The sequence below is a fragment of the Channa argus genome, chromosome 4 (genome assembly GCF_033026475.1).
Source record: "Channa argus isolate prfri chromosome 4, Channa argus male v1.0, whole genome shotgun sequence".
NCBI classification, from domain to species: Eukaryota; Metazoa; Chordata; class Actinopteri; order Anabantiformes; family Channidae; genus Channa; species Channa argus.
Window position 1 is genome coordinate 16613695 of NC_090200.1, and position 25155 is coordinate 16638849.

General features: G+C 39.5%; 1 protein-coding gene across 2 annotated transcripts in view; it reads left to right on the forward strand.

Annotated features, from left to right (window-relative positions):
* The window catches only part of LOC137125992 (voltage-dependent calcium channel subunit alpha-2/delta-1), a 51017-nt gene continuing 25862 nt past the window's right edge, over window positions 1-25155 (forward strand). The window contains exons 1-10 of one of the 2 annotated variants that reach the window (XM_067502324.1): window positions 1-366; window positions 5446-5527; window positions 5733-5849; window positions 15885-15944; window positions 16639-16674; window positions 17519-17648; window positions 21746-21877; window positions 22779-22848; window positions 23333-23383; window positions 23579-23678. In XM_067502324.1, coding sequence (XP_067358425.1) covers window positions 278-366; window positions 5446-5527; window positions 5733-5849; window positions 15885-15944; window positions 16639-16674; window positions 17519-17648; window positions 21746-21877; window positions 22779-22848; window positions 23333-23383; window positions 23579-23678 — 867 coding nt within the window. In that variant the 5' untranslated portion in view covers window positions 1-277. The remainder of the gene's footprint in view (window positions 367-5445; window positions 5528-5732; window positions 5850-15884; window positions 15945-16638; window positions 16675-17518; window positions 17649-21745; window positions 21878-22778; window positions 22849-23332; window positions 23384-23578; window positions 23679-25155) is intronic. The other variant, XM_067502325.1, reaches the window with a different exon arrangement.

Below are 25155 nucleotides of genomic sequence, written 5' to 3' on the forward strand. Positions count from 1 at the left end.
GAGGGAGAGAGGCGGGGAGGGAAGGAGAGACTGAAATACCCAGCTCCTGTACCTGTTAGAGCGCTGGATGACCGGGTGATCAGATTAGAGGTGTCAGGGTTCGTTCGTTTGTGAGGGAGCGACAAAGTGCCACTCAACCTGCTGCCGCACACCGCTCCCATTCATCGGCGGCGAAGGGGAGCGGCGCATATTTGGTGTTGACGCGCGTCGGGGAATTCCCCCCACCCCCCTTTTTTCTTTTTTCTTTTCTTTTTTTCTTTTTTTTTTTTTTTTTACAATGGATACCTGCAGGGTACGAGGCTGGGTGTTTCTAGTCCTGTTATGGCAGGACGGGTATTTAGCGTCGCAGTTTCCGTCACAGCTCATGTAAGTATCACCCTTCTAATCCCATTTGGAGCAATAAATGGTTTGGCTTGCTGAACCTTGTCTCAAGTGCTCGTCGTTTTAAAAGGCAAGTGTTACGTTTAACGAGCCACTGGACAGTACGTGCGCGCTTGTGGGTGTAACAGGGTGGGCAGCTCGTTTCATTCATGCACCGGTGGTCATCCTGATGAAGATATGTTTGAGAGCAGAGAATATCCCCCACCCCCCCTCATCTCCCCTCCCCACGTCTGCTCGCCTCCAGGCGATGATTAATGTTGGTTACCATAATCAGCACTTTGTCGCCAGCGAATGACTGTGGCCACCGGCGCCGTGACAGCTCCTCTGTGAAGTTGTTGAGGAGTTACAGTGGCTTCCCCTGGTCCAGTTCCTGCATTTAAAATGGCAAAAGTTGCATTTTTCACCTGAACACCTAATTCAAGTGGTAATTTTGTGTGCATGTACATTTGAATTTACATTTGAAAGTCACAGATCATCATGCTGAGTGTGAGAAAAAGAAACCGTCCATTTTGGGAATAGCAGGTTTAATTGCTGTGTGTTCAAATTAATGCAGGTGAGCAAAAATGAATATTTACTATTAAATCTAACTAGTACATCTCTTAGATACCCTTTAAGTTGTCTTAAATTGTCTTGCAATTTTGGTCACCATCAAACCACAATAATAAAAAATGTATCAGGTTACTCACCATTGACTGCGAAAGACTCCCAACTGTGCAGCTTTCTTTAAAAACAAAGTTGCTCGACAGCTAACAGCTGCTTCTGCTATATCTGCTGGATGCTCTATAACAGTGTTTCAAAGTCAGGCCTGTCAGCTTAGATTTACAAACTGCTTCCAAAATCTTGCAAGTAAAATTGGTTCAAGACATATTTTTACTGTACTTTTACCTACATTGATCCGGTGTTGTTTTTTTCTATGGGTTGTGGCATGAAGCCTTTAATTTATTTGCATAAATGATTAAATGCCTACAAATGAGCAGACTTCAGTATCATTTCCTAATGGCACATTATCCTACACCAGCAGCTGGCAGTCTGTTTTGAATTTGCTATGGTGACCATCACCATCTTTATGTTTTCATATCCTCTCTTCTGGATTTCATTTCTGTTAGAAGTAGAGGGGGTTACAAAGGGCTCTTCTTTTCAGTCCCAAGCAGGGCAAAATATGTTTGTGATGATGCACAGAGACAAGTGTTTGAAGATAGACAAAAGTACCTACAGAAATTATTAAAACTGGATCAAAACCAATTATGAAAATGTAATTTTACAAACAGTTTTCTTTCTCAGTTTGAACCTAAATACCACTGTTGGTAATTCTAAGCTCAGGTGTTCAAGTCCAAACTGTTACTTGTTTTAAGAAAGACAGAAGATACAAGCAAAGCCAGGACATCATCAAAAACCCTCCACTTTATATTAAGCCACTTTTTCTATCTGGGCCAAACTTAACAAGGACTTAATTGGCCACTTGGGTGTTCCCAAGTGTATGTGCTACAGAGCGCAAGCAGAGCATCACACGTTGTTTTGGTGTATTATTGTTAGTGTTTCCATGCTTCATTCGGCTTTGCCTTTTGGACTGGACTGTTTCTGTCTTTGCTTCTGTAATGATGTGTAATTAGACTGTAGTTTAACACAGCCGCCCACTGAGATACACACTATGTGCCAGTTCATTACTCTCTCTTGTTCCAGAATGATGGCACCACAACATCTGTCTCTCTCTCTCTCTCCTTCTTCTATTGTCTCTGTGACTCTCTTTCTGTTTGCACTCATTTGCTCTTCCTGTGTCTGAAAAAACAATGTAGGGCAGTGTCTGACCCAGTTGCCATTAGTATGTGCATGTTTGTTCGTGTGTATGTGTGTGTGTGTGTATTTGTGTGTTTAATTATCCAGTGTTGTACCAGAGACTGCTCTAATCAAAGCCCAGCAACCAGAGCAGAAAGATTTTGCTACCTCAGCTCAACAACCATGACTTTATGATTGTGTAGGCATCTCTGAGTCGTCACGTTATTGTAGCCACTGGTGTGATGGGACACACGACACTATAATAATAACTGTAACTGTATGAAAAGATCTAAAATAAGATATGCTAGGCTCGTTTGCAGGGGTGATCTGAGTTCACACAGATCCACCATAATGAGTTGAAGGCTATTGAAAGTTGAAATGTGCTGAATTTTTCCATTCTTATGTATAATACATCTGGTCATTTAACACATATTTAATAAGCACGTTTTACTGCAGATATTCCTAAAAAGCAACAGGCTTACAGCTTTGGGGAGTTGCATAACTTTCTATTTTATGGTCTTTAGTGTATGAGCACTTTACACTAAGCCTGCACATTATATTATTTGGCATTTACAGTACACGGTGGATGAGACACTTTAATGGAGCCCTAACACAATGTTAAATAGATTTTGGAAAATAAATGCACAGAAAGTCACTATGTTGCCCACATTCATATACAGTCAGTCTGCGGCATCCATACATGGACATGCAGCAGAACACACACAATCACACTACACCATAGCCTGGGAAGTCTCATCCATTTCTCAGCACCTGAGAGTGTTTTATACAGATTTACGCTGCTAGCAGTAGATTTCACAGAAACGGAACTCTGGAGAGATGGCCATCTGCTTCTCTGAATGTCAAATGCTTGGAAGCACACACATAAACACACGCACACACACAAACACACACCTGCACACGCATATAAACTTTAACTTACAAATGACTTGTCAATGCATCAGGCTTTGGCAGCTTAGGGGTCCAAGATCCTTCAAGATCCCTCAATCAGTTTTTTGTTAGCAGGTTTGGGGACAAGCAAGGGTGGGGCAGTGGAGGGGGTCAAGAGACAAAAACCTAGGAGAAGAAGACACAAGTGTGAAAGAGTAGAGGGTCAGTTTGTCAACACCCCACCATGCCATGTACAAAGAATCATAAACAACATATTTTTCTGTATGTTTCCTTATAAGTAATCTGACTGGTTGCTGCTCCCAAATCCCCCCTCAGTACTCTGTAGGCACACATACTGTATATCATAGAAAACTGTACGTTTACTAAGCATAAGGTCAGTAAACTGTGTCAAAAAAGTCTCACAAAAATAAAGTTATGTGTGTGCGTGGTATAACACTTTGCTAGAGCTCTTGATCATATCACATAATCTTCACCTGCAAATAGACTTTGCAAAAAACAAGCTCGCTTTAAGTCAGCACTGGCCGCTACCATTGTAAAAGACTACTCCGGTTATTTAGTATTACAGTTCCCTAAAGCAAAGGCCTTTCAAGAAAAAAGAATGGTCACAATGTGACCAGCACAGGAGGTGATAGCCTACTGACTCTTTGTTTGGCCTAAGCTCCAAATCAGCCTTAGACTTCCCATAATTTTATCTCAGAGTGTCTTCAAAAACTGTAGTGTTGCCATGAACAGGTGTTAATGGAGACTTGGAAACTTCATTGATATTACTGGCTGATGTAGAATAGCGTTGCCTTTACATGGTTTTCCCATCAAGTAGCACTGAAGGTTTTTCAACTGTCAGTATCATTCTATTACAGCTATTTCCATTCAAAACTACAAAGTTAGGTGTCTCATATTTATTTAATAAGTCACCGAGATGGCAGCTCCAGGAATCCAGCACTACTTGTCACATTTCATTGGTTTCACTGTTTAGCAAAAAGGTGCTAAAGCACCATAGCATACAGTGGCTGGAGATCTATGTTAGTTTTCTATCACATAACCATAAGGCTCTGCCAAGCCTCAGTGTGCAGTGTTGTCCACAACCCCTAAACCATCTGTCTTGGGGAATTAAGGGATAGCAGTTGAATTATGGCTGACCCTGCTCTAATATCTCCACCTACTCTCTCTTCTCTTTAACAGTTTCACACTGTGCATTTCCTTCTCATTTTCTGTCTCTCTCTCGCACACGTTCTCATCTTTCTCCACATCCTTGCTGTGAATTTTCTTAATCACTATGGAGATTTTGTCTAGAAAGCATTTTCCCCTTTCTTTACTGCCTTCTTGATCTTCTGTGCCTCCTTTGAGTTCCATCTTACCACCTCCCTCAGCTGTGTTGTGCGTTTGGGTAGATGTTTTTGCACACATATTCTAACTTATTATAACTTTCATTAAACCACCATTGATTTTGAGAATATTTTCTGCATATGCATATCTGTTTTTCTGCGTCTATTCTGGTGTTCATATGTGAATATAATATGTCTTTGCACCATTTTGGAGGATAACAGTCTGTGTGACAGTGAATGCATAGGCATGAGATCATCCGTGTTCAGTGCCAACAGAAGTTCATTCTCATGCAATATTAATGTTTTTGTCTCATTGTCTGTGTTTGTGTGCATGCACTGAAGCATTTATGGTATTTTACCCTTGGAAGCCTCTTGCACGCGGCGTGTCTCTAGTTGAGTCACATTTTTCTAACAAGATAAAGTGTCACTTAATGCATAATGTCTTAGGTCTTTTTCTCCCCTCAAGTATTTGTATCCAATGCCACTGTGTTCTGAAGGCACGGCATGGTATACTGCCGTATGTCAGCATATCTTGATGCACGCTGTGAGCTTATTGAGCTTGACAAGATGATTGGAGGAAGATGAGAGGAAGGTATAATCTATTGAGGCTGGACCTGATGTCTACAGAGCTCTTTGATGCACATTGGTCCTGCGCCTCCCAGCCCTCACCTGTCCACCTGGATAACTGTCACAAGTCACCCACTATCTCCCAACAACGGCTGACACTTATCTGATTGGCTGACTTCCTGTTTGAACCTGCAGAAAGTAATGTTATTGGTTGACACGGGGTGACGCATTTTTGATTGATGGCATTGTATTTGTTCCCAGTGGTTCACGTTTGATTGTTTGGCATTTTGTTTGACCTATTTGAGTGATTCTCTTCGGCCTTGCTGGTTTTGGCATTTTGTGACTGGAGGGTCTTGTTTGATGATACATGTAAGATAACTTGATTGACAGTTTAATTGCAATTGTGAAATGTCTGTGAGAACACTTCTAAAATGGGTACATCTGAGTTACAAGATGTTACAAGATTGATTGTGTGCATTGCTTTGTCCCTTAGGATTAAAGAATGGGTTGACCAGATGCAGAAAGAGCTTGTCACCCTGGCAGACTCAGCCACAGATGGGAAGAGCCTCACTCAGGTATAACAACCCAAATGCTACAAACACATAAAGAGACAGTATAATGCCCACACATATATCAAGGCATTAGGGAGCTCATTGTTTGAATCACGGATTCATTCTAAATTTTACCTAAAACAAATACACATCTAACACATCAGGATGTATTAAATGAGCAGTTACATGTATATATGTAAAACAGTCTTTGTGCTCTGCATCTGTCCAGATTTTTCAGAGAAACTATCACCTGTACACTGTGGAGCAAAATGACGCAGAGGAGCTGGTGGCCAGAGCAGCCAGAAACATTGAACAGCTGCTGCGGAAGAGGTCTGCCGCCTTGGAGGTAAAAGTCATCCAACTAATAGTAACCAAATGTCAGTTTGTTCTTTTCTGCTGGTGAATAGCTGTACAGGATGAGATCTTTATTAACAAGCCTCTGTGGTCGAGAGGAGTTTTCTGTCTGCTCTTCTTTTAGACTTTAATATTTTTATTCATTAACCAAATTGTATGCAGTATGTGACATTTAGTAATGCACATTTAATAAAGGTGGTAGTTGCATCAAGTCTGAATCCGGATTTCTGTTTGAAGAAACTAATTGACCATGGCAACTTCTTTGTTGAAATGAATAAGCATTAATAAACTACTGGATTTTGCACCGTGGACAGATGTTACCAAATAGGCCCATATGGGATCATGCCCAAGAATACACATTTGGGTGTTCAAACTGGAAAAAGTGCTGTTCTTTGCAGTAATTGATTCCAAAAAAGGAGAGTTTGACCTAACCCACACTACTGGTCTGGTGAGAATATTTAATGGGAGATGTACTATAATTCTACTAAAATTATTAAAACACAGTGTATCTTTGTCATTTATGTTTTCTTAGATCTTGTGCTGACAGTCCTAATAAAGGAAAATATTATCAACTATAATATAAATTACATATGATTCCCTATAGACCAGTTTTGACATTATGTAAAAAGAAATTGTTACATAATGATAACATATAATGGAATGAGATTAAATATCATTAAATATCATGTTACAGTTACACCACTATCTGAATATTAAATATTCGTATAACTCTCTGACTGACTGATGTTTCCCAGTAGTTTTCAAAATGTATTTTCATCTTGGTTTGGCTGAAATTATTCTTTAAATTAACAAGGTCATACTCAAATAATTTTAAAATTATTTTTGGCAAAGGTTCTATGGTCCTTTTTTCATACCAAAAGAGTCCTCTGAAGGAAACAAATTTTAGGAAATAGTGGAAATCTGTCAACAACCTTCTGGAGGCCTGTACACTGTAACAAGCTACTTGCTTTTAATTATTACTTGCTTAATTAAGGACGTTGAGGTCAATTTGTAATGGCAAACTAATATTTCAGTGGTGAGTTGATATGTAAAGAATAGATACTTACGTATTTTTGTAATGTTATGCATAATAGTTATAGCTTGCATGGACAACAGTCACGGTGGGTGAAGCGTGCACACACAAGAGTAGAACATGGGGACTGAGATATTTCATCTGCAGGATTTAGTCTGATAATGAGAGCTTTGACCCTCAGGAGGTTTTTTCTTTCTTTTTTTTGTCAGAAGTGGGTCAAAGTTGCTCATCTGTATCAGGAGATTGAACAGTTTTTATATATTTAGAGAGAGTTCACAGCACCCTTTACTCTGCCTTTTTAAGGTCTCACCATTGCTTTCTTATTAGTAATGGAGAAGCAGTATGAATGTTCATAAACACATGTCCTGCCAAGTGTCTGTCTTGTGTATGTTAAGTAAACACCCTGGTGTTCTTATCATTTTTCCGAGCACTGGTGCCATAAGATGCGTAAGCAGCAAGGAGAAATTGGCTTCAGTGCATTTTGTAAGTGATATAAGAGAGGGATTGTTGTGAGGCTGAGTTTTGTTGGTGTGTGTATGCCTGTGTATAAGGCAGGCGGTGGGTGGGAGGTCAGCTGTCCTCATGCTGACAGTCCATCTAACGTCTAGGCATCAATCACATTTGGCTATATTTTGTCTTACTGTCTCATGCACTGGGTAACCTCGAGGCACACGCTGATTGGATTTTCTGTCCTGAGAAGTAACAATGAATACATGATAAATAGATGAATGGATGATTTGTAAGTCGACCACAATGCATGAAAAAGAGCAAAGAAAGATGGAACCATGAGAAGAACTGAGTAAAAACTAAATAAGGCTTTGAGCTCTGCTTTGAAGAGATTTCCACTTTGAGAGTTACCTCCTGTCTTTCCAAGTCTTCCAGGTTAAACCACACTGACACAAACACCAGCAAACTCAAGTCAGAACTTGATACATACATGCATACACTGTCCCAGTACACAGTGTAGTTTTGCTTTGAGGTGATTTTTTCTGACCAGTCAAGTTAAATAAAGGGGTTTGGCTTTGGATTTATGCAGACAAGATGAACTTCATTGCAAGTCAGAATTCCTTTCTTATTCTATGCCTTTGATATGAATTTGAGAGCGATGTTAAATGTATTTTTATTGCCAGTACCAAAAGTCATTTGAGCCAGTGTCCTTTAGTTGTCAATTGCTTTCAAACTTTCATCCCCCGTTTTTCTTCCAGTCATTTACCGCTCGCTTCCTCCATCTCTGATTTCTAACTCCACATGATGAGTGACCTTTGAAAGGCCACAGTTTATCTAGCCACAGGTGTGTGAAACAAGTGTGTGTCTGTGTGTCTACTTATGCTTCCATAAATAAGTGTGTGGCAGAGTGTAAGATGCATTATTAATGAGTACTTGGCTGCACACTGTTACAGTAGGAGAGATCGCTTTATCAGAGGTTTTACAATGTACACCAGGGCTTGATCTCAACAGGGAGCACACACACAGACACACACATACACACACTTACATTAGCACACAAATATACTAATGTGCCTGGGGATGTGCATAACGGCTGTATGTGGGTAATGACTGGGAAGTGCCCGTCCTGAGTCCATAAATAATTACCACCTAACTGATGCTTATTATTGTAGGTTTGATAAGTTGTGCTCAAACATTTAAATATGGTAAAAGAGTTAAAATGGCTTATGTGCATGTCTACATGTTTGTCCTTTAATAATACCATTTGCCCAAACATTCACATAGAATTTTCCTGTCAGTCACACTTATATCTTTCAACTCAGACCACTCGCTGTCAATTTCTATAGCCTCCTAACATATATTATAGTTTTACTGGAATACATGAAGTTGCAATCTTTTATAAAGAAATATTTTACATGTGTAGGCAATGGCAGAAGACAGCGCAGTGCACATTACCACTGCACTTATTTGCTTGTCCTACAGAAGCATGCATCTACGCAGCGAGTGAGTTATTAAAGATAATATTTACTACTACCACTTTAGGCAAGAGAAAGCAAGAGGCTGAGAATGTTTGTCAAAAGTTGACCACATAGTGAAAGTGTTTGATGTGCCTGAGGCTAGATCCAATTACTTCAATGCATCTCTCCATTCCCCACCCCCTGCATGCTCTCTCTTTGTCTTGCTGTCGGCGTACACTGTAATTAAAATCTTAATTATTGATGCTGCAGAACTGTTGAAGCAAAAGGCAGGCTGATAAAACACTGAAGACAGACATACAGTACATAGGCAAGCTCACACATCGAGGTATTGTCGATAAGCCACCCTTTTCATATCTCTTGCTTAATAATATCCAGCAGCCCCAAATCTGCTACGGAAGTTATTTGTCTTTTAAAAAATCCGCATGAGTGTGTGTGTGTGTGTGTGTGTGTGTGTGTGCTTGTGTACTATGTACACATGACTGTGTACGTGAACTGGTGTCCTGGGAATGTTAATCTATACGTTTTAACATTCCATATCAAACTTTTCAAAGGCTTTACTAATTTACAGCATGTAAAATTAGAACTGGAAAAGGTAGTGTCTTGATCCTCATAACATTCCTTAAATATCTTCCAAAAAATATTTATTGTTAGCAATGTCTGCACTGAAATGTCTCATTACGTCATACAGTTTTTTGTCATTATGCTCAAAGGAGTCAATAAAAGTTAGTCCATTAAATTCCCCACTGTTACAGAAAATATCGCATTCAAGTTCATCTCCTTTATAGTTTATTCAACCTTCATTAACTATTTACTCTAATTTGTTAAACATTTTGAGTTCCAGTTTACAGGATTTTCCTTTGTTTGTGTGTGTGTCGCAGAAAGCTCAACAACAAACGAAACACTATGTATTTTTCCAAAAATGTAGTACTATTACATAACGTGACCAGACAAATCTTTCTGTCGTAAAATTAGGACTAAAGTTTTACTGATAAATTGCTTTCAGAAGATGTATTAACGTTTACATGTAACCAATGTTTATAATGGTAACATGTAAACTACACAATAAGCCGTAAAGAGTAGTTGGATTCTCTAAATTTAGGCAGAGTTAAGCTTGACAGCCAGCTTTCAGAATACTCTCCCAAATTACAAAGAAACTGTAGGTCTTTTCCTATAGAAGTAAGAAATAGTAACCACTATGCTCTAATAGTATATGCTTTATAGTATCATCATACTGTAATTGTAACGTTCATTGAGTTCCCTTCATTTACAGGTGTATGTGAAGTGTTGAATGTGTTTGCATATGTGTTTAATTTATTCTGTTCCCCAGGTGTTGGACCATATTTTCATCAATCTGTTGCCTGCTGTCACAATGTTATAATAATCTGACATTATGATGTTTGTGTGTGTATGTGTGAGAGCATATGTATGTGTATGAGTGTGTAAAATGGCATAAAGTATTATGTAAAAGTTGATTATGATAATTTGATGGGTAATGTAACATCTGGCCAATGGACAACTATTATCCCCGAATAATATGTTGAGTATGCAGAGCGGTCTGCATGTGCCTCTCGGTGTGTGCTTGCTTTCATGTTTAGGTGTGTGTGACAGACAGAGCGAGAGAGAAAGAGAGAGTGTGTGGGAGGGAGCAGTGCAGATCAGGAATATTAACTAGACGTATGGTTAGGCAGGAACTAGTGTCTAAAGTGTTCATCAAGAAGAAATGTGTTGAGCGATCAGAACTTTTGGAGACAGTTACAACCTTTGACAACAGATGCAGTTTCCATACATAATAATAATAATAAACATAAATTAAATGTGACATGTAGCATTTTTCAGAGTCAATATTGTGATTGCGATGCAATTACTGTAATCGAGATGTGACGAGATAATTAGCGGCTTCTCTCTGACAACAGTTTGATGCAGTGTTTCTCAAACACAGTCCACGTGAACCTTGTTGCTACACTTTCTCATACATATTTATTTTCATCCAGCCAAAAATAAGGTAAATGCTAAAAGCTAAAAGAGTGAAACTTAAACTTACACCTATAAATACTTAATTAGCAACATTTATATTGATTGATTGTCACATCTTAATCTTTCCTCGGCATAGTTACACTGACAGGTTTCCTCTCTTTTGCAGCCCTGATCACATTCACACAACTATACATTTTCACACCTGGAAGATGGCCACTGAGCAGCTCCACTAGAGCAGGTGGGATTTAGGGGCCTTACCAGGAAGTGCTGCCTTTTTACTTTTCCCGAGATTTAATTCTGCCAGTCCAGGGGTGGCTGAACCAAACTAGCGTCACTAAACATTAGGCCACTGCTGCCCCACACAGTATGTCATCGTGAAATGTGATAACATGCATGTTTAAAGATAATTCTTTGGTTTGCTGCAGACTTGATATGTAATTAAAAACTGAGAAACCAATCAGCAGGTATTAATGGATGACTAAATTTATCACTGCCTTATTATTAAAATAACACCAACCTGTAGGATTTTCTATGGAAATGCAACTCAAAATCTATTATAACTGACTTGTGAAATGCTAGTTATTGACTGAATAATGTTTTGAATAATGTGAAATTTGATCAGGTGACATCTGTCCAACACTGTGTGGACAGTAGGAGAAACACACATCTCTAAAAATATATAAAATGCATCATGGCACAACAGCGAAAGAGCAGGGATGAGACAGGGAGCAGCTGTAGATTTGCAGTTCCCATTGGAGAGTTTGGCCTCTGTGAGAAGCCATGTGGAGCTTTTCTCATCACTCCCACAGCTGCAGATACTCTCTACCGGATATTCTTTTTCTCACTTTACAGATCATCCCTTTCTTTCTGTTAACCTATTGTCTCCTTCCTGTGTTTGGCTTTTTGCCATAATTCTCTGTCAAATGTGAATTTGAAACCAACCTTTTTATGTCTTCTGACCTCTGACTCTCTCCCCTTTCCTGCCTGTTCCTTTCTCCTAATAAATCTGTCTGTCTTCTGTTTGCAACTCTCTTTTTTAATCTTCTGTGCTTTTTTGCATTGCTCCTCATCTACACTTCATCTTGTCTCTGTGTATTCTTTGGTTTCAACACCTCCTTTATTCTGCAATCCTGTTTCTTGTCTTTTTTTCCCTCCATTTATTCTGTTATTTCACACACAATCGCAATGTACCCATTAGACATGTACACAGGAGGGTGCATTTGTCCTAACTATGCACTGCCAGATAAAACCTCCATCATTCTTTACTAACAACCCCCAACCACCCTTGAATCTACCTCTCTCTTAATCATCCTGTTCATTCTCATAAGCAATGCTTTAATGAGAGCTGCGAACACTGTGAACATGCTGAATCAGAGTATTACTTTTCTCTCGTTAGACTGTCCTTTCTTTTAATCCATCTGCTCATAATTTATAGCTTTTCATCTTCTCTTTTTAGACTCTATTTTCTGCTTATTTTACTGACCTTTCACACCTCCCCTATTTTTTCTTTCCTGGGATCCCTTTGAGTGGGGACTCATTATGGCGAATAGATAACCAGTGTTCATGAATGTGGACACATTGTCAGAAATAAGGACGGGAAAGAAACACTGTCTGTTGGTGTTAATGATCTTTTTCGGCCGTTACGAGTCTGACTGTGCTGTATGTGCTGAATGGGCCATTGATTTCAGACGTGTGGAGCCTTTAGATACACATTCACACAAACACCAGCATGCACGCACACAGGGAGTCTGGGAGGCTTAGTAGAGCCTGTCTCATCTTCCCTGTCTATCCTTTAAGCTGTGCTCTGCTTTCTCACTAAATGCATGGTGGACTGCTGGGTTGCCCTGGTGGAATGACAACTAAGACTGGTGAGAACAGGCAGAAATATCTCTCTGTGGGGCATGCAGGTAGGGCTCCAGTGCTATCCAACCCTCAGGCCAGCTCCACACATTTCTGTGCTGTCAGTGGCTGCAGGGTAATGACCTCATACATCAGTGGGCATGAACAGCACGAGGTGAATTAAATGAGAAAGATCATATTATGTTATTATGTTATATTGGAAATGGATAGGCACAATAGTTGCTGCAGTTATCATTTGAGTGCTTTTATGTTCAACTGGAATAAGGATGTAGTCAACCAGCACGTATCAGCAGTACTGCCTGCAGATAGTATTGAATCTTTTTGCCCTCTTGTACTAGATTTTACTCTGTGTTGGTAATTTCTTCTCTTTTTTGCCCTCTTTTCTCACTGAAGCAACTCATTCCTTAAGAGAGTCAATTCCCAGTCTATTCAGCCCTCCTTCCCCATTACGACTGCAGGGGAGCGGTGGCACCCCTCTGATCTCCAGTGGTCATCCAGTGACAGAGTGGACTCATTATGTTGTGGAGCCAGAGTATCTATACTACAATAAGTGAGAGGGAGACTAATGAGCAGTTAGATCAAGCAGGCTACAGGGAGAGTGTTATGCACTACCATTAAGTAAACTGTTGTGGTGTTAAATGTGTGTGTTTCAACAGAGCGAGGCTGGCTTCTCATCAGCTGGCAGAGATTGCAACTTGCAGTAGCTCTGTAATGAACTGTTATGCCAGTTTAGAGAGGTTAGCTGTCACTCAGGGAATGGTCTCATCAAATCAAGGCTGTGTAGTCTAGAGTGAATTTGATTGTGCCATCACTTTCTTTGGGTAGTCTGATAACTTCTGTGTATGTATGATGTATGTGTTGGGCAAAGAGAGAGATCGAGGGGGATACAGAGGAAAAGAGAAGGGTAATTAGATATCTTTCCTCACAAACCCCCCTCACCCCCCTTCATATCTCCCAGAGGGGAAAGGAGCCTTGTCAAAGCACTGTCATGAATTTTTAACAACCCTGCCGGTCTGCTCTCTTAGGAGGTGTGTGTGTGTGTTTTTTTTTTTTGTGTGTGTGTATGTGTGTGTCTGTGTGTGTTTGTGTTTGTATGTTCGTATACAGTAAGCATGGGAGAGTATTTTGACCCAAAAAGAAACCTATATTCTCCATTAATGTTGCTAGATTATGACCTATCAAGTAGTGAACATCTTATATAAACTATAATCCTTATACCATAATCCAGGACCAAAGGAGAGATCTGTAATTAATATCCATATGTTCACACACAGCTGTAAATATGTGTTTCTGCATACTTTTACAGTACAGTAAATATTCAAATTTAGCAAAGTGAACGCATGTTGGGAGATGATCTGAAAGCTCAGCTAACTCAGTGGCATGATGTTAACATGATGTGATGTTTCTCTGACATTACCTGACATTCGACATTAGGCTGATGACAAGGCCTCTTGCTCTTGGCCTTTTCATCATGAACCACTGGATCCACGTATCCTCAAGAGGTCCATTATTAGAGGCTTCAACCGTCTCTTTTCTTTTGTTTTATAAAACATTTATCAAATGAAACTATAAAGAACCAGGAGTTTGTCGACAAATCTTTTAAATGTTGAGTGTATTTGCAAATTAGGTGACACATAAAAAAAATTATATCATAACCCAGTTGTACCTGGGTTGGACTCTTATTGATAACAAGGCACCGACTATCTCTTAGCATTTTGTGTCCACCAAACGGGCCTCATTTAAGAGCACTTACTATGATTTTAGTAACTGCTTAAGATGTGAATCACTTAAATATATTTAACACAATCAGTGCCTGGTTAAAGCAAGCATCAGCATGAAACATTGGACAGACTCAATTTATAAATGGAAAACATATGACTCAGTACTTAATGCAATGACAGAAGTTGCTATTTTTGTGCATTGTTAACACGGTGCTTGATAACTTCATGATCACCACTTCCGTGTGTGTGTGTGTGTGTGTGTTCCTATGGCTGGAATCGGGTGCATAATTAGTTGCTGACAGCTAGTGCAGAGGAGGTGGGGACACTTCTGGAGCAGAGCCCAGGACTAGAGGCCAAAGGGATGGGACTGTTGGTTAAGAATGGAACCATTGCCGACAGCAGATGCATGGTCATAGATACACACAAACATTCATGTAAAATCCCATCATGAAATATTCTATAAGCATTTCAGCATCTCCCAGTGAATGGTCCAGCACTGATCAACCATCGCTGATCATATACTTTCCTTCTTGAACAAATAAACATATGGATATGGCAAGAGGCATATACCACAGATATCATTTTTGGACATCATTTGTAATTGGTTGCAGTAATTAAATGAGTGGCATTTGTATGAGAATATTGTAACCTTGCTTTTCCAAAGAACGTTTGTATGCTGGACATGTGGGTTGTCATTACACTGAAGAGTCTGAGCAGGCCAGGGCCAGCCTAACGTTTGATCTCTGCTGTTTAGCAGAGATTAACATGTACGCAAAGTTCCTGTTTGCTTCCCTGCCTGCAGTCTTTTCCTTGTTCCTTTATTGTAACCCCCTTATTTTTCCATCTCGCTGTATTAGGTTGTATGATTCTGAGCAGTATGTTTAAAATGTACGCAACAGTGGTTACTTTACTTCATACGCTAGCTGTAAAATACCAGTTACTTGTACCATTATAGTTTCATAATTGTATTTGTGTTTGTCCATCATTTATTCCCAGATGGTGATCATGTGCAGTTTAATCCGTGCTTGTCTTTTTGTTGCCTGTAGTGTGTGCTGCTCTTTTTCTCCGTTGCTTCCTGGTATGAGTGTGTTTAAATGTGCATTGATGTGTTTTTTACTAGTAGCCTCTTTGATGGACAGCCTCTCAGTTGGTAATCCATTTGCTCTTGACTTTATTCAGTGATCTGCCAGTTCTTACACAGTTGAACCCCGTTTTTCTCCCCCTCACTCTTCTCTCACTCACACATAGATATACTCTCCTACAGTACAGCCTTTTCATTCTGCTATTATGACACTCTGTGGTTTGGCCTTTAGCAGACAGTGCTGTATGACCATGATAGCTCTGTGGTTTGAGCTCTGTGAGTGAGATCATAATCATTTCTCTGCCTCTGTGATTGTCTCCATTGTGCTTTTAACCTATTCTCTTTTGCTCAGGTTTTCTATAATTAGACTGATGCTGTGAAGGAGGCATTGTGCAGTTTCCAATCTAAATCCCTGTCATATTTCACTCTCCAGAAACTGGCCACAGCTGCTGAGAACTTCCAGATGGAGCATCAGTGGAAAGATGAGTTTGAGGTAACAGAGGGCCACAAAAGTACAGACCGCGTGCAGAAATACCGGCAAAAGTGTATTGTGTAAAATATCAATGAATTGTACGTAAATGTATTATATACTATATGTGGAAAAAATAAGGAGACACATAAACATTATTGGTCGTGCTGGATTTTGTGGATCTAAATTGACTTTATTTACCCAATAGGTTTAATCTGTTTGCGCCTGTGTCATTAGCAGTGATTACAGCTGCATTAGTAAATAGGTTTATTGCACATTATACACTATGTTATGACTCATTATGCATCTCATTTTGGGCGACAGAGACTCTGCTTTCTAAGAATCACAGTGGCAGACAATTAAAACGAAGAGTAAAGCAGTGGTCAGAAAAAAAATATGTGTGCTAGAAACAGTTTTACTGCACTGTATATATGTCTAAGATGTGAATTACCATATTGTTTTTTCTATGGCAGTAAAATGCCTCCCTGGAGCATTGCAAATGGCTGTAGGCACACAGACACAGATGTAAAAAGAGGAAAACTCTGCACACTTAGCTTCACTCATACAGTATGGTAGCAACATCATCATTATTAACATAAAACTGGAGAATTAACAAATGGAGTTGCCTTCTAAAAGAAATTAAGTGTTTAAAAATAAGTTCTTTCATTATTATGAAAGATGAAAGAATCATCTATTTGTCTGTGTGTCTTCTTTACAGGATGATGAAATTGCCTACTACAATGCAAAGGACAATGTGAGTGTGCATTTTTTTTTCTCCTGCCCATTTGCTCTCCTTCCATTTAAGCACATACAAGCACATGGCTTTGCTGCACACCTCCCTCTCTCTTCCTTTTCACCCCCTTCATCTCCCCTTTCTCTATCGTCCTTCCTCCACCACACTCATAGTTTATTTTTTCACTGTTTCTATCATTGCCTCAGCCTTTTACTGCAGTCGCTCCCCTCTTTTGCCTCTTCTCCAGGCTTCCTGTGTAGCATCATCCCTCCCCCCCACCCGCTCTCAGGTGAAGAGGCTTCTGCCATGTTTTTCCTCTAATTGACAGATGAGATGTATGAGCTGGCTACACTGTTGCTTTATTAGGAAGCAATTGTTCACACACTCTCTCCCTCCCCCCTTGCTTTCTCTCTCTCTGTGTCCCATCTCACGTCATCACTGTACCTACTCTGCATCCTTTCCTCTATAACTCATCACACTTTTCTTCATATATCTCCTTGCCTGTGCTACTCTCATTGAAGTAAATTGGTGAATGCACAGTAGGAGCCATAAATCTCCACAGGGGACATAGACAATCTGACTGTCTCCTGCTATTTCTCCCAAATGGAGATGATAAAAAAGAGGGAAAAAATATATTATCAAGCCTACAGTCGATGATGGTGTATTTCTTAAACTACTTCAGAGGGTGTGAAAAGTGCAGTGATGACATTACCAGGCCAGACAGGAGTTGATAAGGATTTACTGTGTGTCAGACTGTCCTCAGCCTTAAATAAACCCACAAACTGGTGTGATGCCTCAGCAAATATATGTGTGTGATGTCATAAACTTACAGTTAGCATTACTGTCTGAATTATTTTAACCACAGTTGGATGCAAATGAGACAGAGGGAAGAAAATACAGGATTCGACCAGATTTCAAAGAGGACCCGTCATTTAAACGTTTGACTGACTACAACCACACGGCTGTCCACATCCCCACTGACATCTACGATGGCTGTAAGTACATGTTTGCACACATACAAACCCCAGTGGTAACCATGGATACACCTGATACACCAACCCATTATAAAATGTTTTTTACAGATACTTACCAAATTTACTCATGGTTAAAGGGCTTTTAAAAAGTGATACAGCACAGTAGGATCTTCTTCTTCTGACAGGAACAGAGGGCTCCTGGACTCTTGTGTCCAAGCCCATGTCACTGGGATGTAAGGGAACAGAGGCTTTTGTCCAGTGATAGAAATGAACTGATGTTTGCTTTTGGCCTCGGAGCAAACCTTCAAACATGAGCAAACCCTATTTTTGTTTAGGAAAGGCGTTGATACCCTGTTTTAACCAGTTTAACCAGTTGTCTGAGGCTAACAATTAATGACTTGAAACATAATACAGATTTAAGTAAACATCCTCATTGATGTCAGTTACAGCTATATCACGTAATACTGTGTGTGCTAAACCTAACCCTATATCATAGTTTTTTCTACTACTTAGATATACAGCGTTTACTACGTACACTGTGAAATCAGACAAGGTGAATGTACACTTCATCATTTTCCTCACACTACATCCCTACTACAGAATTTTCAACTACTAAAATAAATCAATATGCTCCATTTTTATATGTATCGGCACATGTTTTATGGTATTGTTATAATTATATGTTTTCACTTGCGTGTGTCTGGCACTGTAGTCCAAATCAAAAACCATAAGATTATAATGACACATATGCTCATCTGCCACAGAGCGCCTCCTCCCCCCTTTTTATATAAAAAAGTACATTTCTGATCATTTCATCATCATATGGTGACATTTACCTTGAGTGGTTCAGAATAATTTGATTCTCTAGACTCCCTCTGACATTAGCACAGCTCAAGTTGAATGTCAATGACTTAAGGATGGTCTGTTGAATATCTTAACTGTGTTCTGAATTATGTATTATATTTGAACTGCTTGCTTTTATTCTATTTTTACATTTCAAGCTTTTGGGTGATGTTCATATACTGGTCTGACTTATGATTAGAGAGTAATATAGGAAACTTCACCAGGACACATGGCTCTTACTGAGTTTTACAGTAACATGAGTCCATTTGCAGGTGAGTTTCTTGGACCACCAGGTTGTACTGTTGCTGCTTGGCTTTTGCTTTTGTATTTTATGTGATGTTGACTTTCAGTGTGTCTTTTTTTAAGTATTTAGTAATTAGCGTTCAGTGGGGTGTGGTGCGTCAGCAGTGACTTGGAGGGACAGCTGAATGGAATGAGTTCCTCAGCGTGCTCCTCAGCCTGCTGTGGAACCGTCTGGACCCAAGGTCATGCACTTTACTGTTGACCCCAGAGACAGGTGCACAAATGAGGATGAATGTTTACCGTACTGTTGTCAGAGTCAGCAGAATTGTTAGCCTGTTTTATCAGGAAGCCTTTAATGCAATGTGAGTTTGTCTTTTTTTACCCTGAGACACCTCTCTGACCATAATCTTTGCTGGGTCCTGTGACTTCTCCCACTTGCTTTCTTTCAAGGATGCTGTTTATTGGTAGCCTGTAATGAGTATGCATAGAAATCGCAGAGCTGCTGGGAGCTATCCAAAGCTGAAGTCTGATCTGAACAAGATGAAAGAAACTACAAGTGTGTGTATGTGTGTGAGAACGCAAAGCTGCCAGTACACTCGAGTTTTGGGGAACAATCTCTGTAACAGATACAAAAAAGCCAGCCCCCGCAAATGTATTTCAAGTTTAACACAAGGTTTTAGAATTTAGGTTAAGGTTACTCAGGCTAAATTTAGGGACATTTATTGCTAATAAACAGTTAAGGTGTTACCGAAATGAATAGCAAGGAACTTTTTCAGATATGGACACACATGCAGCATTCATATTCCTAGAAAAAGACAGAGACAGAGGATTCTTACTTTATTGAGGTTTCAACTCTCCAATTTGATCTCCACACTATAAATGTTCCAGGAATAGCCTTTGCTCAGCTGGAGAAAATTGGATTTTCTGGGTAAAGTGGGAGGCAAGTTTATGAAATCACCTTGTATAGGCAGCAGCACATCACATGTGTCAGATGAAATCAGAATAGGAAACAAGACATTCACATGATACAAAGATCAGCATAAAAGACAAACATATATGTTCAGTGAAGGACAGAAGAGAAGGGTTCATTCCAGAGGTTTCCTGCTTTTAAATATAGAAGCTAAAAAATGTATGTGTACAGTATATTTAACACGCCAGGGCTTGACACACTTATAAAAATGCATAAAGAGTGTACTGTACATCTTCAGGATGCCATGCTAGTAAGCAGCTTCTCTCTTGCAGCAGAAAATAACAAAAAATCAACACCAAAAGCAGTAACACTCCGAGACAACAACAGACAGAGTGAGAAAAAGAAAATTCGACAGAGTGGTAAAGCAGAAGGATCTGTTCTGTCTTTTAATGTAGGAAAAAGTACATTGCATAAAAAACACATGTAATTGTACTTTGTTCAGACTGATACAGTATAACTTTCCCCGTAAAGTTTTCATTGTTAAAATAATAAATAAACTTTTGCAGACTGCTTCCCCCACTACTGACAGCCTCAAACCTCTAGACTAGGCTAACTATATTAGATTTGAGCGCAATAAGTGCTGGTAGTAGGGAAAACAGTTCTGGTGGTCAGATTTTGTGACCTTTGAATGCAGGCAGGTTGGCCAGGCTTTCCCCTGTTTCCTGATCAGTGCTAAGGTACATAAGCTGATGAGCTACATAGCAGAAATACATGTGAGTTTTCCCATTGTAAGTTTTCAGTGGAGCTAAGTTTATTTTAAAAACACAAACTACATCATCATTATTTTTCTGTATAGGAAATATTAGGAAATACTATTTACCCTTATTTCATAGGAGAGGGAATCAGATCCTCTCTAAAGTTTAAGTAAATCCAATTCATGTTGTTTGTGAATTATACTGCACCCCTGACTTCCCACTGAGATGAAGTTATTACTGGGTGTAGATTCAATGTGCCATCAAAGCCATGCTGAGTGCATCCAGGGAATTCATTAGTGTCAGTGGCAATATGGGCAACTAGACGGTACTGGTTGTCCTGTGAAGAAACATTGGACTTTAGCTTATCAAATATCACAACTACCCCAGAAGAACCTAAATGCACTGGCAACATCAAGCGACATTTTACTACCAAATAGTTAAATATTAGTAGGTCTGTGCGTACAGAATCTACATACCTGTCTGCTTTCATCACTCCTCACTCAATTGAAATTGTCTAATTATCTAATGGGGACTGTGGTTGCATTTTCATCTAAAGCTCAACACATAATGAGGAAAATACATTATTGTGCTGTGCTCACACGTTGTATGTTCTCTCTCCCTCTTTCTATAATAAAAAACATGGACTCCTGGCAACTGAGCCTTCATTAACTCGCCCCTCTAGAGGCATGCATGCAAATGAACAGTGTTTGCTTTGCACATCAATGAGCCATGGCTCACTCAATACAGGATACCAATCTATCTCACACATGCACATTTACAAATGCATGCGGACCTGTACACACACACATGTATATGGTACTACTTTACTATTAAGATAGGCAAGGAAATGAAAAGGGGTGAAAAAGCATAGCAATAGAAAGACATACAGAGCAAACACATAGCTGGGGAAGCATATGCTGTGTGTTCATCCATCATAGTGAGTGTTTAGTGGCTCTGAGCTGTCTGGGTGCTGTGTCATTACATCCATAATGTGAGTTGCCTTGCACAACACATGCTATAAATCACACACATGTACACACACACACACAGGTTCAGGTAAAATTAAAAACAGTAAAATGTTTTCTGTGAGTATCATGTGTGAATTATGTGTGGCTAAATACTGGTACTTGTAGGGGCTGCTTGCCTAAAATTTGCTCATGTGTCCCACTGGTAGGGCGGCACGACACTGGGTGCACATGGTAATATTGGATGTCTGTGCTTCTTGACAGCCTACAATGCATTTCCCTTCAATTGATACGAAAGAAAAACATACAGACATACAGATTTGCAGAGTTGAACCAAATTTGGACTAAACAGTCCTGGACAGATCTGTCTTTACAATATATGCTGTCTTTTAAACTTTCCAGCCACCATTGTGCTGAATGAGCTGAACTGGACAGAGGCACTGGAGGATGTGTTCAGAAAGAACAGAGAGGATGATCCCACGCTTCTCTGGCAGGTGTTTGGAAGTGCTACAGGCCTGGCTCGCTACTACCCAGGTAAAAAAAAAAAAAAATGTGACTGTTCAGTGATGTGAACCTTGCCAAATGAGAGCTGTGCTCATCAGTTGAATATGATCTGGTCGACCAAAGATACAGGATGCAGCTTTTAATCATAAGTACAAACAGCCAGGTAATATATTCATGAGTTTGCTTTGTCCACACTTCGCTGGGCTAATAAGCTCAATAAATAATCTCTATTGCTCAACCTGCACCGATTTTCTATGTGGTGCCATAGATAGTGTCACACTATCTTTAACTGCATTTGCCTAATGTAGCTCTCCACAGAGCTACATTAGAGAGTTTTTGCTGCCAAGCCATTTCTATTCATGAGATTCCCTGTCATCATTGACTCTATGTAGCTTTATAGGAAAAGTTTATGTCTAATATTCATGAATTTTCATTGGGCAAGAATTTATTCCACTTTGTTCTTTTGCATAGGCACTCACACACACTCTCATCCTGGTTTGTTTTCATGGTGCCCCTCACTAATAGTATACAGATAGAAGGCAACTCATCATTGTCAAAACAAGAGAATACCCCAGTCTGTGCTTTGCATCTCAGATGAATATTTTATCCCGTTTCCCTGCTGTTTACCTCTTCATGTATAATTTTAGTGAGCATAAAACATGTTATCACTTAGATGGTGGAAGAAATGCAGGATTATTTCCAACAAGTCAACTGTCAATAAGAAACAAACATAAGCGTTTTTTCCCATTTCAAATTTTGTCCTTTCTTGAATAGCCAGTTCCTCCACACTGTTGTATTCAGCATTAAACTGCATATTGCCATGTATTTGCAGATCTGCCTGACAGTCAGATATGTCAGGAATCAGGCCAAAATGGGAATAAGTGATTTTTAATTAAATTATAATCAAAACAACTTTGATCTCTTGTAAAAGCTTCTCCCTGGATGGATGCTCGTAAGACCCCCAGTAAAATTGACCTGTATGATGTCCGCAGGAGGCCATGGTAAGGAAACAAACACATTAAGGCATTAAACAGGTGATAGTGTTGGTCAGAATTCAAGCCTACTACTATGTGTGATTGTTTATTTAGTTGCTTGTGAGGTTGTTTAGATGCAGTTGATTATGACTAGAATATGCTAAAGTACACTTTAAGTTTTCTTCTACTAAATTGTTCTTTAAGAGTTATTTTTGTCATTTAACTTTTTGTCATTCAACTATGGATCATTAACTATTGTATTGCTCATATTTGTTTTGCCTTCTTGCTCACATTTGCCATTTCATAAGATATATTCATATTTGTATAATAATAAAAAATATGTGTTATTATAGCATTATCACTATTGCTCATTCCTGTATATGTGAAACACACAAATATAATTCAAAGTGTATTCAGGAAGCAATAATGTGTTATCTGGAAGTTAATTATTACGTAAAATATTTTCAGTGATTTTTCAAAGTGTGTCCAGCTTGTCTTTTTGTACTTCCAGGTATATTCAAGGAGCTGCTTCGCCCAAAGATATGCTAATCCTTGTAGACGCGTGAGTTGCATTATAACCTCATCCATCCATAACCTTCTTACATCAGTTATGATTTCCCCTGATTATAAAGCATGTTCTCTCAGATTTGCCTCATCATGTCATTTATTTCCCATGGAAGAGTCTTTTCTAATTACATTCAGCAAAATGTCACGGGACAAGAACTCAGAAGAGTTTATTTTTTCCTTTTATTTCCAGGAGCGGGAGTGTGTCTGGCTTGACTCTCAAACTGATCAGGACCTCTGTCAGTGAGATGCTAGAGACTCTGTCTGATGATGACTATGTCAATGTGGTTTATGTGAGTATTACTAAAACTTCAACTTGCTGAGCGCTGGGTGGTCTGTTTATGCGAGGCAACGGTGCGGGAGTGATGCATGTGGAGAAAAGAGGTACAGGGTAAAATATTCGGTTACGTGCTCATGAATGGGCTTGTGCATTCAAACGCCCGTTCACGCATATAATTAAAAAGAAGAAGCACACTTGAAGCCGCTACACACATGCCTACACATACACAATACATACCCGCACACTCATATACACACAAGAGAGACAGAAAGATGGATGACAAGTAATGAAATATGGATTTCTGTCAGGCCTGACCACCCTGAAACAGACCTGTTAATGAAATATCCACTGCTCTATTTGGAGTACAGGATTAAAACCCTGCACTACATGCCCCCAAACAACCCCCTTACCTGTGTGTGTATGTGTGTGTGTGTGTGTGTGTGTGTGTGTGTGCATTCCCACTGCTCCTAAAGGAATTAAAGCTGCACCTCTCGCTGGAGTGAACCCTATGTAACACCCATTCATCACCCTTCTGATCTCTCCATCACCCTTGTAGTTTAGCAATTGAGTCATGAAATTTCTCTCAGCATCTCAGCATATACCTCCATTCATTTGTGTGTCAATGAATGAGTGATCTCTCTGTACACTGTATCCCTGTCCTCTTCTGTCCACAATACCACTGTATTTCACTGCTTCGCCTTTCTTTCCCTTCATTTGAGCTTTTCTCACTAATCACTTCCACGGCTCTTACTCTGTACCTTTTCATTCTTGGACCATCTATTCCAGGCCTTCCACACTTGTGATTGCACTCAGGAAGAGCCAATCAAGAGACTGTTTGATGCGTGGATGGATGCCTGTGGAGGTGTTTATTGAGATGGGTCTTTAAAGAGATTGAAGCTGTCTTCGTTGTCCTTGCACAAAGGCAGCCATTCGGATTATGTTACCTTTCCCCAGGGACCCTTTGTCTTGGACACAGTTTATTCAGTTTCACGGTGGACTTGTGATTCTGCAAAGATGTACAATTATTTGAATCTGTGAGGGAGCTCCGTGTGTGTTTTTGTCTATGTGTGTCTAAGAATGCAAGACAGAACAACTGTTCTGATTAGTTCAAAGAGTGAAGCCCAACTCAGTTTGGACTTTTTTTTACTTTGCTTTGTTTGAATTGATTTTCTGGTATATTCTAAAACAACAGTGTGGGTGTCATGCAGTGTGAAAAGGATGTGCAGCATCACTGGATGTGTTAAGAGCTAAAACAAGTTTTTCAGTTTACTACAATTCGGGGGTGATATTTGCAGCTTTAACCCTTCTTTCTATTGCTTACTATAATATTTCCTTGATTATTATTGTGTCACTTAATATTTCAATCAATAATATATCAATCAGTTAACTGTAAGTCAGTAGTGATCATTTTGTTCCTACTGCACCAGACTCATTATTCTTTCTCTCTTCCACCATTGTCTTTGTCTGTTTCCTTCTGTCATTGACTCTCT